The 15,385-nt window shown below is 41.5% G+C and overlaps 2 protein-coding genes across 2 annotated transcripts in view; one reads left to right on the forward strand and one right to left on the reverse strand.

Moving 5' to 3' along the window:
• Positions 1 to 2,969, forward strand: part of atrx (ATRX chromatin remodeler) — a 45,426-nt gene extending 42,457 nt beyond the window's left edge. The window contains exon 34 of the mRNA XM_047353190.1: positions 1,383 to 2,969. Coding sequence (XP_047209146.1) covers positions 1,383 to 1,622 — 240 coding nt within the window. The 3' untranslated portion in view covers positions 1,623 to 2,969. The remainder of the gene's footprint in view (positions 1 to 1,382) is intronic.
• A 3,808-nt stretch (positions 2,970 to 6,777) lies between these two features.
• On the reverse strand, positions 6,778 to 15,157 carry fgf16 (fibroblast growth factor 16). Its single transcript, XM_047352880.1, has 3 exons — positions 13,990 to 15,157; positions 10,813 to 10,916; positions 6,778 to 8,088 (listed from the first exon to the last, which is right to left on the reverse strand). Exons 1-3 carry the CDS (start codon positions 14,291 to 14,293, stop codon positions 7,843 to 7,845), a joined length of 654 nt encoding a protein of 217 aa, XP_047208836.1. The 5' UTR covers positions 14,294 to 15,157; the 3' UTR covers positions 6,778 to 7,842.
• Between the last annotated feature and the right edge of the window lie 228 nt (positions 15,158 to 15,385).

Below are 15,385 nucleotides of genomic sequence, written 5' to 3' on the forward strand. Positions count from 1 at the left end.
ATGTGAATATTTTTCAAGAGCAGTATTTGTTTGTGGCGCATTGATTGCTGTGACATGCAGTCCCAGCCACACAGTTACCTAAAAAACACTGGAAAAAATATAGTTTTTTTTTTTATAACTTTTATCGCACAATAGTACCATATAATATCATGATAGAATTGAAGTTAGGAGAATAACCCTCATTATAGTGTTTATTAGGCAAAAATGATGACTGAAAAGTAGATCCTTTAAACAAAACTGAAGGTTTTTGTTTTTTAAGGCATATTTTGGTAATCATTAGAGACCCCTCAGAGTTACCTTGCCCTCCAAAGGTGTTCACAGGCAAACACAAACAACAGTGTATTTTATTTATATTTCGTGTGATAGACCAACATTAAGTGTGGCATTATTGTAAAACAGTTTGTTTCCCAGAAACATTTAGAGAAGAAATCTGGGGGGGAAAAAACGGTTATGCCTTTGTTTTTAGCCTAGCATCACTTTGTCTAAGAAGTCATATATTTATCATTTGAGACCACTTGTTCTCAGCAGAGTGAACAAACAGGATTGTGAAGACCAAGGAACACAGCAGACAGGTCAGCAAGAAAATTGTGGAGAAATTTAACCCAGAGTTTGGTTCTAAAACAAGTTTGAACGTCTCATGGAGCTGGTCAGTCCAACATCTGAATATGGAAAACGTTTATCCCAACCTACCATTCAGCTGTTCACCTAAACTGACTGATCGGCTGGGGGAGGAAGATACTAATCAAGAGAAGCAGCCAAGGTCGGCATGGTAACTCTGGAGGAGCTGCAAAGATCCAACGCTTAGGTGGGAGAATATGTTGCCAGGATAAATGTTCGTCCCTTCCACAAATTTGAGCTTTAAGGAAGCAAGGCAAGAAGAAAGATGTCCAGTTTGCAGCTAACAACAAGCTTTGCAGGGCACACAGCAAACATGTGGGTGCTCTGAGTAGATGAGACAAAAAGCTAAACTCTTTTGGCCTGCATGCAAAACGATGTGCCTGGTGGAAAGCTACCACTGCACATCACCTCACCATGAGGCATGTTGGTGGCAGCATTATGCTGTGGAGATTCTTCCCTTAAGTGGGCATAGAGAAGCGGGTCAGGGCTGATAGGAACAAGGAGAAAGCTAAATACAGGGCGATCCTGTTGCATGATGGACAACAACCTTAAACATCAAGCACAGAATTTACCTTTCTAGATGTGAGAAACTCAGAGACCTGCTCCAAAAGACCTGCAGCTGTAACTGCTGCAAAATGTTGACTGCAAATGTATGATAAACTTCTCACATTCATGTAAACGAAATGTTTATGGCATGTGTCATCTTCTCTCATCTTCATATATTTCCGACACATACACTGAAGTCTCCGTCTGTGTTTCCCCAGCTGATGATGTACGTGCAGAAGCTGATCACCAACAGGAAGGTGCAGGAACAACAGCTGGCCATGGCCAACCAGGCCACCTACCTGAACCAGCTGGCCCTGCAGAACGGTATGATGGCAGGCGGGATGAACCAAATGAACCTGCTCGGGCTTTACCAGCGGCTCCACGGCATGGGCGGCAATCAAGGCGGTGGTGGTGGCGGCGGCGGCGGCAAGAACCCTGGCCCCTCACAGGGCATGTAGGTCAGATCGGGCCCTCCACTCTCTGGCTCCCTGCAGCGCCCCCTGCTGTCTGTGGCAAACTCTCTGTGAGACCACTCAGAGCTGAAATGTGATGAAGTAGACCGCTGTCTGCTGGGGCCTCAGATTGAATAGTGTTGTGCTGTGATTCACTGAGAGACAGTAAATATAATGTAAACATGACTGTGTTAAAGGTTTGTTCAAATGTGTCACAGAAGAAAAAAAATGTATATAGCACCGTTTATGTTATTCGAGTTCTGTAGAATCAGTTTTCGTGTATTTGACAACAAACCTGTTGTACCGTCAATGCTTTTTAGCATTGTATTGTTTTTCCCCTTCAAAAAGGGTTTCCTGGTTATTTAAACTCTTTTTTTTTGTTTTTTTGTATGGTTTTAAATGCCTACCGACATTCAAGTGGGACCAGAACCATTGGTTACAGAACTACAGGAGAAAATAAGCTCTGATTATTAGCGATTCCTCATCAGTTACCTGATGAACTAGAACAGCTGTTGGTGCTGCAAAGTCCCCCTCATTTCAGGACGAGGAAGAAGCTAAAAAGAAGTCAGCAAAAAGATAAAAAATAAGGCCTTACATAATATACTAAAAAAAAATCTCTGTAAAAACTTGAGATTTGTTGTGAATATTTTCTATTCTGCTTTTAAGTGTTTACATTAGTTGTTGCTGAAACTGTTAATGGAATGCTTGTGTCGTCCAGAACTGCCTGCCGGCTCCGATGACCTCTTTGTAACATCATTCTTATTGTTACGTGTTGCTTAGCATAGCACTGTGTGTTCCTGCTCATTCATTTATGTGTTGTTGCTGTTTATTTTGTTTCACTTCTGTTGATTTGGCCCAGTTTGGGTGGGTTTGCAGGGTCTCGCGAAGCACAGCCTCTCAAGCTGGGTGTCACAGGGCCCAAGCTTTGCTCCAAACCTGTCTTTGACATTTCCAAGTATCACTTTCCGGACGGACTGGACAGGATCAGCGAACGACTGGAATTCTTATTATACGCGGCTGATTTTGTGCGGTGCTTTGTGAGTAATGCTCTCCTGGACGCTGAAGTTTCACCAGGCGGGGCCCCCAGATGACTTGTATTCTACTTTGGGACATTCTTTCTTCTAAGAGCTTAAACCGGTGTCGCCATTCAGCAAGAGGAAGGTGGACTTTTCTCACCAAGAGACGCCTGTTGCACAAGCTGTGTTTTATAAATGTAGAATAAGTTACTTCGCCCCTTTTTATTGAAGAATGTTCTCACGTTTGCAGATACACCGATATGTTTTGCCATTAATGAACTGCTATAATCTTCATAAGTATTTAATATAACATTTAATAAAGTGACCAAAACAATGAGCAATGTGTGGGAGTCCTGCTTATAGACTCGGACAGCTGTCTACAAAATCGCCCTGGAGGGATGTTGGCGTTGCAGTTTGAGTGAGTTACTTGTCGTTTCTGTTCGTTCACTTAGTTTAATTTATTTAAAATGCACAATTAGTGTCTGATGGAGAGGTGCAAAAATCAATAAGAAACCTTGTTTGTGTATAACATAATTTAGGTTTTCTTGAAGTATCTCCAGGGTTCCTAAGCATTCTTGAAAAATTCCATTATCGAGTTGGGAAAAATTTTAACCTTTTTAAATCGTATTCTATTATCTAACAAGTCCAAACATGAATGAAAATGAAATGGATTCTTCTACATTTTTTTAAACTTGCACCATTTGTCTTTGAATTACCACACACTGATAAACACTTATTCAAACATTTAAAAGGACAATTACCTTGCTTTTTTTTTTTTATCATCTAGACCTGTTAGATTGGAGTTTAACTTTGTGCGTAGTTTTAAAACTGGGTCTGGTACATACAAGCACTGAGATTTAATATTGAAACTTTTACAAACGGAACTTTGCCAACTGTGCTTTAAAGAATCTGAATTTAGTATAATTCAGTCCACAGTTGACAATCGTCTTAGTGATTTTAAAGGTAATGTGACAGAAAATAAATCGGTACATTTTTACCTTTGCTGGTAGATCGGAAGCCAACCTTGGCATCCTCTTGTAACATGATTTATAGAATATAAGAATAATAAAACCCATTCGCCCCAGTCTCAAGCCTGCTCCAGCCTCCAACAGGTGTCCTTCCAGAATCGCCCTGTATTCATCTCCACCTGAGCTGTGGATCTCTGTAGCTCCTCTAGTGTTACCATTAGACTGTTGCCCAGCCTGTCTGTTCAGGTGGACGGCCATATCATGGTAAGTATATAGTTCTTGGAATGATTTTATATCGTGGCCCTGCTTTAATCTGCTCCACAGCTTTATCCCTGACCTGTCTGCTGTGTCCCTTGGTCTTCATGATCCTGTTTTTGTTCATCTTCTCTATTTAATGTCTAAAGGCATTTGTTTACACAGGATTTTATTTAGAGGTATTGGAATAAAGGGTAGAGTACAAATGCATTCAACACTTCAGATTTCTGTAAGAAAAATCAGCCTTGTATCAATTTCCTTTCATTTTACAAATATGCACTACTCTGTGTTGGTCTGTCACATTAAGAGCAGCTGCTCAGGTTGCTTTGCCTTGGACTGGCCCACCCTCAGAGATGGACTAAGCAGCCATCCTTTCTTTCCCCTTTTCAAAAATCGTAAATTGACCAATCAGAGCAAAGAGTTTTAAAGACAGATTAAGGAGGGTTTAAGACAGAAATTGGCGAGAAGTGCCGCAGCAAATTATGTAGAAATAAGTGAAAGAAACGTATTTACAGACATTCCAGCATTTAAACCTGTTTTATTAGCGACACCCTACATCCTGACACACTGTCCATTTATTTCACACTTCAGGCTCCGAGTCCTTTCTGTCCCGCTCTCTCCTCCTGTCCATCTTTCTTGTGTTTTTTTCCCCCTCGCCGGGTATTGTTTTCACTTCTGAGTCTGCCAGGGTTTTCCCCTTGCATGTCTTTGACTTTTCCATTCCCTCCCCCCCCCTGGGAGAGCTTGTTCTCACAGTGTACTCATATCTGCCAGTAAAGAGAAACATTACAACTATTGCAGATGTTGAAATGTTGATCCCATCCTATCTCGACCCCAGATCACCACCAGCTCCGGTCCGTGGCACATCCCTGCTGGCTGTCGACGCAGCGGGCAGCTGCTTCTGTCCATTCAGAATAAGAAAAGAAAATCTCTGCGGTGTTTGAGAGGCCCCTGCAGTGGACGGCCAATCACTGTGCCTAATCCACGCTGATGTGTAAAGCCAATTAGAAGCTGGGATCCAGTTGCATAAGGAATCTGATTTTGTACGGTGGATGTATCTTGACCAGAACTTGTGGAGACAGAAGGAGCCTGTGTGCAGCGCTTCATAATAGGACTTTGACTTGTTAAGGGGTTTATGAGGCCAAACTAGCAGGGAATTGTAGTGGGAAACAATCTAGTTCATGATCTTAGACTTGTACTGACCATTTGGTTTTTTTTAACAGGAATATGCATGTCTTTCATGGTCACTAGCTCAAGTACTTCTGCTTTTTGTACACCACAACCAGGTGCCATTCATAGCACCAGATAATAGGGTTCCTATGCTGTCTTGAAATTCCTGGAACTGTGAATCTCTATAAGTTCATGCATGCACCTGTAGATGGTTAGGGACAGGTGTTACACCAGGAGATGGAACAGATACAGACGAGGAGGAACTCTTGGATTTTTAGATCATAAACCTGTTAGAAAAACAGCAGAGAAATATTAATTCCTCTCTTTACATTTCTTACTTATAGTGGTGTGAAAATGTATTTTCCCCCTTATGGATTTCTTGATGTGTTTTTGATTATTTATTTTTTTTGTTGTTGCATGTAAAACATTCTGTGAACACAAAATGCAGTTTTCAAATTATGATTTCATTTATTGAGGTAAAAGCTGCCCTTAGCAACCTGGCCCCATGTCAGAAAGTATCTTCCCACCATGTCTGACAGCTGGTTGTACTGCGCTACCCTTGGTGGAAACGACTGCCATCAAGCGTTTGTGATAACTGCTAATGAGTCTACCTCAATGTGGAGTGATGCAAAAGCCCACTCTTTTGCTTATTCCACAGCATCTTAATTGGATTTAAGTCCAGAGTTTAACTAGACCACTTCAAAACCTTGATTTTGTGTTTATTTTATTTATTTATTTTGAGCTATTCAGAGGTAGACTTGCTGGTGTGCTTTGGATTATTAAGTACGCTTGACTATAGTCTCAAACTGATGGCTGACCATTCTTCAGGGTTTTCTGGTAGAGAGGAAATTCATTTTTCCATCAGTTACAGCAAGCCATCCAGGTCTTGAAGTAGCAAAGCTGCCCCAAACCATCACACCACCACCACCATGTCTGGGTGTCAGTATGGTGTCCAGATGTACACCTTCCAAAAAACGTCCCACTTCTGTGTCCTCATTCAGCAGAAAAACATTTTCCCAAAGGTCTTGGAGATCACCGAGATGCTTTTCGCAAATGTTTTGTGTTGTTAAACCATGAACTCTGACCTCCAATTAGGCAAGTGAGGCCTGCAGTGCTGTAGATGTTCTCAGTTTTGTTGTGACCTCCTGGATGTGTCAAAGAGTAAATCTGTAAGACCAGCCATTCCTGCGAAGGTTCACCACTGTCTCATCTTTTCTCTGTGGATAATGAGTTTAAATGTGGTTTTGCTGAAGTCCCGAAGCCTTAGAAATAACTTTCCCTGCTGATAGATATCAGTGATTTTAGATCGGTGGGACATGATGTGTTGCTTTTTGAGATCAGTAAGTCTACTTCATGTTGTCAGACAGGTTCAATTTAGGTACTTTCTTGATCATACAGGTTTGGGAGGGAGAGGGATAACTTTTCAGATAGGGCCAGGTTGCTTAGGTAGCTTTTATTTCTCTTAAATTAAATCATGTGAAAACTGCTTTTTGTTTTTACTCACATTCTCTTTGTCTGATATCAAAATTGTTTTCATGGTCTGAAACAGGGGTCAAATTCTGTTTTTATAGCACTGTGGTCTGGAGTTTTCCATGACCCTTGTTTACATATAATGTGAGCAAAGTAAAAGCATTTGGTGTAATTATAACATTATATTTTTGTATTTATACAGAAAAAAATAGCCCAAAAATGCATTGGAACCTTGAGGTCATTGCCACTGGTTGAGAATAAATTGGAAAAAACACTAACTCATATCTTATATATTTGGTTTTAATTGGTACATCACACTTTAATCCAAGCAAAAATAGTCTCTCACAATAATTTCTCCATAGCAGGACAATTTTATTGTCATGTTTGTTGCAGTCCTTCAATCTTTTGTTTCTCTTTTTTGCCTCATTTCAGTAGCTGTCCAAATATCTTCACGTTCATTACAAAATAAACTCTTTGCAATAAATAAATATATAGATTTAGATTTATACTTAATATGTAGAAAATAAATATATAGTACATCTCATAAATAGGAACACCCATATGTACACCTCAGACGCTTGCATTTTCTTTCTTTAATAATGTTCGCAGCACTTTGAACATTACATGTCGCCAGCCTGTAACTGAACTTATCTGTTATTCCTTTAAACCGCAGTCGGTGAAGTGCTTACGTCCCGAGCTTTACTTTCATTTAAATGTGATGAATGTGATGTTTAGGTTCAGACCAGACCCACAGCTGGGACTTTGGATGTTTGGGTAAGTGCTTCATCAGTCCTACAGTCATTAACAAAGATGTTACCCTTCTTTTCCATCTTTGAAGTTCAACTCATTGTAGTTTTTAATTGGCGTACTGATTGTGAAGTACCTGATTATAACAAAAATTTAGCAAGCCTAACCTTTCTTATATGTGATATTGGAAATATGTGCAGGACTCCTAAAGGGAACTTCCTGAAGCTCTCATAGCCACCAGATTTAGTGTTTCAGGTTTGTGCTTTAACAAACACAAGGAGCCCCCACTCCGTGTGCCGTCACTCGAGTCTCTACACGAAAAAACCCTGGCATCTTGATTTGGTTTTCCTGCTCAGTCCTCCACAGAGGAAGCGTTCCCCTTTTCGCTGAAGTCCAAAGCCGAAGCAGATGAGAAACATCCAGGATCGAGCTTAATGTTTATGTCCTGGTCACATATGACCTCAGCAAGAGCTCAGGGGTAAACAGCTCTGCCCAAGATCCAGAATATCCACCAAACCCCCCACTCTAGTCTTTCTCCTCTTCCTCTATGTTTATCTCTGGGAATCCAGATGTAACCAGTTCTCCCAGTGTGAGCGCTGGTCACCTGTACTGGAATACGTCTCTGTACTCCTGAGGGATCTTCTCGATCTCCACCGGCCGCGGCAAGAAGTGGGTGAGTTTCTGGTGTTTCTTAGTCCTGCTGCCCTCCCTAGGCGAGCCATCCTTGTTTAACGCCACATAGTAGAAGCGCCCAGTGTCTGTGTGCTTGTACAGGGTTGAAGCATAGGTGTTGTACCAGTTCTCCTCAAACTGCTCCCTGAACACGCATTCTGCTGTAAGCTTACTCTGCAGGACAGAAAACAAGAGGTTAGCCTATGAGGACAGACAGAAATGACGTCTATAGTGCTTCGTAAAGGTATTCACTTCTTCACCTTACAACATTTACATAAATTTTACATTTAATATTGGCCCTGAGTGAATGTTTGAGACATTCTGCTGGAAGGGAAACCTCTGCCCAAGTCTTAGGTCGTTTACAGCCTCTGAAAGTGTCCATGTATTTAGCTCCATCCATCTTCCCATCGAGTCTGACCAGATTCCACGTCTCTCCTGACGAAAAGCTGCCCCACAGCATGATGCTGCCACCACCACCTTTTACCAAGGGGATGGTGTCCCCCAAAAACGTTTAACTTTAGTCTCATCTGACCAGAGCACCTTCTTCCACATGTTTGCTGAGAACTGCAAACTGGACTTCTTACGGCTTTCTGATCTCCATTCTTCTAGAACAGCTACAGTACATTCTAGCCAAATACTGTCCTGTTGACAGATAGTTCCACTTAAGCTGTGGATCTCTGCAGCTCTTCCAGAGTTACCATTGGCTTCTTGTCTGATTCTCTGATTAATTCCCTCCATTGCATGACCATAAGGTTAAGAGTGAAGTTGTGCCATTGTCTTTTGAATTCGATTCAATGATAGAACAGAGCTCTATGAAGTCGTCAAAGTTATAACTTAATCCTTTCTAAAACATCTCCACAACTTTCCCCCTGACCTGTCTGCTGTGTTCCTTGGTCTTCATGAAGCTGTTTGTACACTACTGTTCTCTGACCGAACCTCTGAGGCCTTCACAGAACGGTTGGATTTATACTGAGATTAAATTGCTAGTTGACTGATGTCAATTTTATTAAAGGGTGTTGGAGAAAAAGGGGGTTTCCCAAATGTGTGCTTACACTTCACATTTTTATCAGTAGAAAAGAACCATGTATTTTATTCCTTCTATTTCATAATTATGCCCCACTGTGTTGCAGTAACTTATAAAATCCCATTTAGAAACAGTGAAGCTTGTAGTAATAACTTAACAAAATATGAAAAAGTACAAAAAGTATGAATTTACACTCCTGATGGGTTTATGTCTGACATACATTGCCTAAAAAGCGACAACAAAGCAGTACAAGCTAATCTGGTCCGGGGCTCATTATGAAAAATGAGGGTAAGTCATTAGATGCAGCTTTTCACTTTACGCTCCACACTCTCTCCTCAGACCTGCTGACCTCTCTCTGTGCATGGAGAATCATTTCCCTCCCTGTGATGCAACAAGAACAGGCAGCATGCCATGACAGACACACACACTGAAGGTTTTAGTGCTCACTGACAGAGCAGCATGAGCAATAGCTGCAGGTCCAGCAGGTGAGAGCAAGCCGGCTGAATTTAAAGTATGAGGAACATGACAGACATCCTAGCAGCCTGTCTCGGCTGCCCTCTTCCTCCCATCAGGTTTGCATATGCTGGTTTCTGCTTTTACGACTCTGCACTTCCACAAGACTGTTGAAGCAATCTCGATGATTGCCTTTCAGGCTGTGCTTGGCTGCTCTGTGCAGGAAGGCTGTTGTCTGTAAACACAGCCTGAAGGGCACATGACTGGGCCAGCTCCATCTTGACACACACACACACGCACACACACACAAACACCTCATCGGATCAAAAGCTCATCAAGGTCTGGTGCTTGTGGGACGGAAACACCCCTCTACCTGTTCAGCTTCTCCCTACCATCCTTCTCCACCTCCTGGCCTCTCACATTCAGACAGACATGTCTACATCTCCCCTTCTGTCAGTCAGGTGTGCAATTACCCCTCCAAACCACCACCTCCCACCTACACCCACCCTCTCCTCTCAGGGTCAACCCCCCAGGATGCCAGACTCTGATAATGTGCAGTAACAATATCTGCACTTCCAGCATAATGGCCTGCTTAAAGTTAGCCTCTTTTCAAAAACGCTGAGAACGCCAGGGCCACCCCACAAGGGGCCCCCAGGTAATGCCCCGGGACACCTGATACAGGATTGCGCTCATATACTTCCCCTTCCATTGCTTTTATCTCTTCCCTTCCCTATCTCTCTGTCTCCAGGTATGTGTGAGAAAGTAGGATGTACACCGAATGGAGAGGTGGAAGCTTGAACAAATATGCATCTAAAGTGACTTCTGCCTCTTCTTTGTGAAATACCTTGGAATATTTAAAAACTAAAGGAACACACTGGGTCTGTATCTGAAAGCTGTTTCCTCCTTGAACCCCTGCAGACAAAGAGCAAGCATAAAGAGAAAGGAACACACTCTTGTTTAGTCTTGTTGTGGTTTTACCATCAGTCACATGGGACCTTTGATTAAAAAACAGCTACATTCCCATTTATAAAACTAGACCGAAGAAATGAACGAAAGGCCCTTTTTAAAGAGGTGATAAGAACATTGGGGTGTTTAACACCACATCGTTCCTAGACAGCCTTGAAAGTCTTATGGATAAGGATGGAAAAACAAAATAGCATATGGAAAAATTGTGTAATTTTAGATATTACATTTTCCATTTTTCAAACATCCATCCATCCAGTCATACAGTTTTTACAGGTTTTTGCTACGTCTGGACCGAATCACTAAAAATATATGGCATGAATATTTATTGAAAGCAAAGTATGTATGCTAAATAAAAGTGTTCTAAAACAGATCAGGAACCCAGATGGAAGTCTTGGTTTGCATGGAATGAGATCCTGAGATGTTGATAATTGGGTGGAGGAGTAAAAGAAACTCACTGATCCATAAAGCTCTCCTTTCTCATTCATGCCCAGGTAGAGTCCAGCATCCACCCCTCTGATGCTGACCAGCCCCACTGCCAGGCTGATGAATTCCAGGATACCTGAGGTCAAAAACAAACACACTAATATGTCAACAGAAGCCCACAGACCCACTGTAATAATGTAGGGAGCAGCCCCATAACTACAAGCTGTTTCTGTTCTGTACACTATAAAACTGATTGTTATTCACATTGTTTAGGTTTTAATTAAGCACATTAATGTGGTTAAAAATTCTGAAGTTCAAGCAACATTTGTTTTTGGTAACTACAACAACTTTAGTAGAAGTTATTTGAACATGTTGGTTCAGTCAACCCTATTCCTGGTAGAGAACTTTAATGCTGATATGTTTATGGAGTTTATTATGAATTAATATATCAACATCAACTTAGTAAAGTTATCAACTTTACTAAGTTAATAATGTAATCATTAGAGTTTTGGTTGGTAAAGCTTATATGTTGAAGTAAGAATTTAAAATTGTATCCAGCTTTATCTAGTTTGGTGACAGCACCAATGCTAAAGTCCAACTTGCTAGCAAGCATAGCGTTTTATCCCTGAGGGAGGCATTTCCATTCAACACACACATCTTAGCTCAGGTTGTTGGGGGAAACGGTTTAAATGCCATCTTATTAGCAAAGATTTGAAAGTGTCATTACTATTTTAGTAAGATTTTATGCTTTAATTAGTTTAGTGACAATGCTAATGCTAAAGTCATTCTTGCTAGCAAGGTTAGCTTGTTAAATGTAGCTGTTGGCAAATCTTAGCTTTGATTGTCAGAAATAAAGGTTTTCATGCCACCTGCACCTAGTTATAACAGGTTTCAAACATTTCTTTAGTGACAATGCTTGCTAGGTGAGCACTTAATCCTGAGTCAGCCACTGACAATGAACAACACATCTTAGCTGTGATTGTCAGCGGACATGCCTAAGTGCAACGTTGTTGGAACAGATTAAAACATATTATTGCTACATCAGTAACATTGTGCTTTAGTTGGTTTAGTAACAGTGCTATTGCTAGTGAAACTTGCTAGTTAGCTTTTTAAAACTAAAGGCAGGCATTGCTAATGAACAGTTAGAATATATTTTGTGTTTCATGCATTAATCACAAATAGGTTTTTATCTTTTGTTTCCTTTTAACATGGAGGACAAGCCAGATGGCCTCTGAAAAATAGGGAGGAAATTCTGGTCTTTTGTTTAAATAGAGCTTTTATGCTTATTTTTATGAATTGTTGATTGTGCAGTTGTTTTCCACATTGGTTTAAATAACAAAATAGAAATTGATAAATAGTGCCTGTTGTTTGTAAAGTGTATGTTAGAAACTAGCTAATTCATCTGAGTAAAAAAAAAAACAAATCTGCAAAAAATTATATTAAAGTCTTTTGGAATTTAAATAACCTTTTGTAGGAAGTACTCTTTAAAACTGGTAGGAAGTTTGTTTATTTAGGTGTTCCTTAAAAGTCAAACTTGATTATTTTCACTCAGATACATTGATTAGCAGCTACATAAATAAAATGTATTATAAAATTAACAATAATTTGTTAGGCTTAATTCTAAAAATTTTTTTTTTTTTAAATCAGTGTAACGTGTTAAAACAATGAGGTGTTCAAAGGAATCCACAAGCCAATTGTTCAGATTCAGAATCATTAGAAGAAGAATACTTTATTAATCCTGGTAGCAAATTATCTTGTAATAGTTGGTTAAAATGTTACGATAAAATGGGTGTAAATAAGTGCAAAATAAGGTGCCTAAAATCTGATCCAAGTCGAAACAACATAAGTAAAACGCTCTGTTTAATACTTTAAGACAGTAATCCTATTTTCATTGATTGCACCACCGTTTCATTAGCTGCCTATGAGTAACATATTTCTGGTCTATCACAATGACATGGTTTTCTGTAAAGTCCCAGGGACTGCTAACACAGCTGGGGGGAAGACACTTTAATGAAGCTTGTAGATGGTTACAGTGAATTGAACTTCAAAGGCAGGGAAACAAGTGGTAAAATTAAAAGCCACTGGTGGTTGTGATGCAGAGGTTAGTCAGAAATGATCCAGCTGGCTGTTGTGACTGGCAGAGGCCATCTCTTCCAGCCACCTGGCCTCCATCTCCTCGACCTCATCAGATCCCAGAGGATGACAGAGATCATCCCTCTAATTTTTTTTTAAGAGCGTGTGTTTCATATCCTTCTAATCAAAGCCTCCTCTAGCTTGGCGCTTCGAGGACGACCTTGCATTTTCTTTCTTTCTTTTTTCTTTTTTCCTTTAAGTGTAAGTGAAGCCAGACAGAGACAAACACGCGGGACCACCCATCCCCTGTAAAACACCGACTTGTTTTTGGCTCAAGCATGAACATTAAACCGTAGCTTGAATTCCGCGGTGGTCACGCTTTAATTCGGAGTTATTCTGTCCCGCAGCGAGCGAACCGCCCGGCCCGCACCTGTGACACATGCGGCGCCGGGACATGTGCGCGTGTCTCTGCCCTGTGACCCCGTGCACCCGACACAGACCTTATTTCACAGGTGACACCCGGGCTTTGGCCCCGCGAGAAAACAACAGCTGTGGCTCAAAACGTGGCATAGTCTGCCTATTAACGGGCTGGATTTATCAGAGGGGTACAGGCGCGCGCATTTGTTGGAGCTGGTTGCCAAGGTGACGCGCACACGCCCGCTTGTCTGCAGTTGCTTTAAGACACCTGCGCCCGGTGCGCGCGCGCACAGGGGGTTTCTAGAAAATGCCGCGCGGCGGTTCCTTTACTGCGCGCGGATTGGACAGTGACGCACGAGCGAGTTCACCGGGGAGGATGCGCCGCAGGAAAAAAACGCTCCACAAATGAGACTCGGCCTGATCTGAACATGGGATTCTTTTTACAAGGCGAAACGTATAAATCCTGATATTTACTAAAACTTTGTGACGTTTCAAACGACACGGCCCTCAATATTTGAATATAAAAATGCAGTGAATAAAAATACCAGAAGGTTAAATAAATTAATAAGCAAATAAAAAAAATATATATATGAGCATGCGAAAATATAAACAATATAAAATGAGCACTTTAACTGATGGGGGAAAAAAAAAAAAACTTTAAACAATATTAAACTGTGCTATTCTCTTCTGCAAGCACCCTGAAAGCTAAAGAAACTCACCAAATCTGCTGTGGTCCTGCCTTGTCCCATGCACGGTGCCGTTGGGGAATATCTCCAGCTGAAAGCCAGTCCTGCAGTAGAGCTGCCGCCGCCTCAGGATCCCCTTAAGGTGGCCGAAGTCTGTGGGCGACCCCTGCTGCAGCCTGCCTTCGATCTGCCCCAGCCGCTCGCTCAGCCCCGCCGGAGACTCAGGCAAGGGTGCGCTTCCCAGCGCGGGGAAGCTCTGTAAATCCAAGTCGAGCGTCCCCAGAAAACTCCCGACCTCTGCCATCGTTTGCACAGCTGTCACATTAAGCGGAGGCATTTGAGATGTATGTGCAGCGAGTTACCGAGAGACGGAGAAAAGTTTACACACAAGTCCGGTCCATGCACGCAGGAAAAAAGAGCGTCCCCGGTGCGCCGTGCTCCTCCAAAGTAAGGGAAGTCCTCTCAGTTTATTGATACTCCTTTGCTATAATCATGAGTTTGATATCTGTGTTTATCAAATGGAAAGACTCTAATATATACATACTCCCCACGCATTCTCACATTGGACACCCAGATTCAAGCCACGCCTGGCTGGCATCCCTTCTTAAGCATCAGTTTGCTTTACTTAATCTTCAGTTTCAGACCAACTTTTACAACTGATGATCCAAATCAGATTAAAGCTTTTCTGAAGAAATAAATTATTTTATGATCCAATCACTTTAATCCATGTGCAGAAATTTCTTCAGAATATATCGTCTTCCCTCTTTGCGGTTTTCCGCTGTCTGTTAAAACCGGAACGCCCTTCCAGTGGCAGAAAGACCTGGCAACACGCTGCGGTCCATTAAACTGCGCTGCAGATGCAGAAGTGAAAACTATCATGGTTAAAACACACATATAACAAGTGGCTTCATCTATTTAACCATTTACTTCAGCAGCCGCTTCAACCACTCAACCAGTCCCCTCTTAATGTTGGCTTTTGGATCAGAATCCTGGCAAAATGGGAAAAAAAAAAGTAAAACCGCAAAAGTAACATTTACACTAAATGGTAATCAAAGTATCCTGTGCACACGCTCACAGTAATCCAGCCTCTTGCATATAAGATTGAAGGACCAAGCACTGCAAGTTGTAGCTTTTCACGGGAGTGTTTTCCCCACCTCTTCGCTGGAAGCAGGTGCTTTCTTGTCCTCTCTGCACAAAGTTTGCAGTAAGCTCCAGCAAGCCAGCAGCTTAAACCCCTGACTTCTGCAAGGAGGTGGGGGGAGGCAAGGAAAATCCAGACTTTGGTGATGTGTTGAATTTAATCTGACTGTGCAGAAATATCTCCAATGAATTTACATAGCAAAAACACTGAAAGTGCCTTGCTAAAGTATTCAAACCCTTAGAACTTTTTCACATTATAACACATTACAATCACAAGTTGCAATGTGTT

The sequence above is a fragment of the Girardinichthys multiradiatus genome, chromosome 23, assembly GCF_021462225.1.
Source record: "Girardinichthys multiradiatus isolate DD_20200921_A chromosome 23, DD_fGirMul_XY1, whole genome shotgun sequence".
Lineage (NCBI taxonomy): Eukaryota > Metazoa > Chordata > Actinopteri > Cyprinodontiformes > Goodeidae > Girardinichthys > Girardinichthys multiradiatus.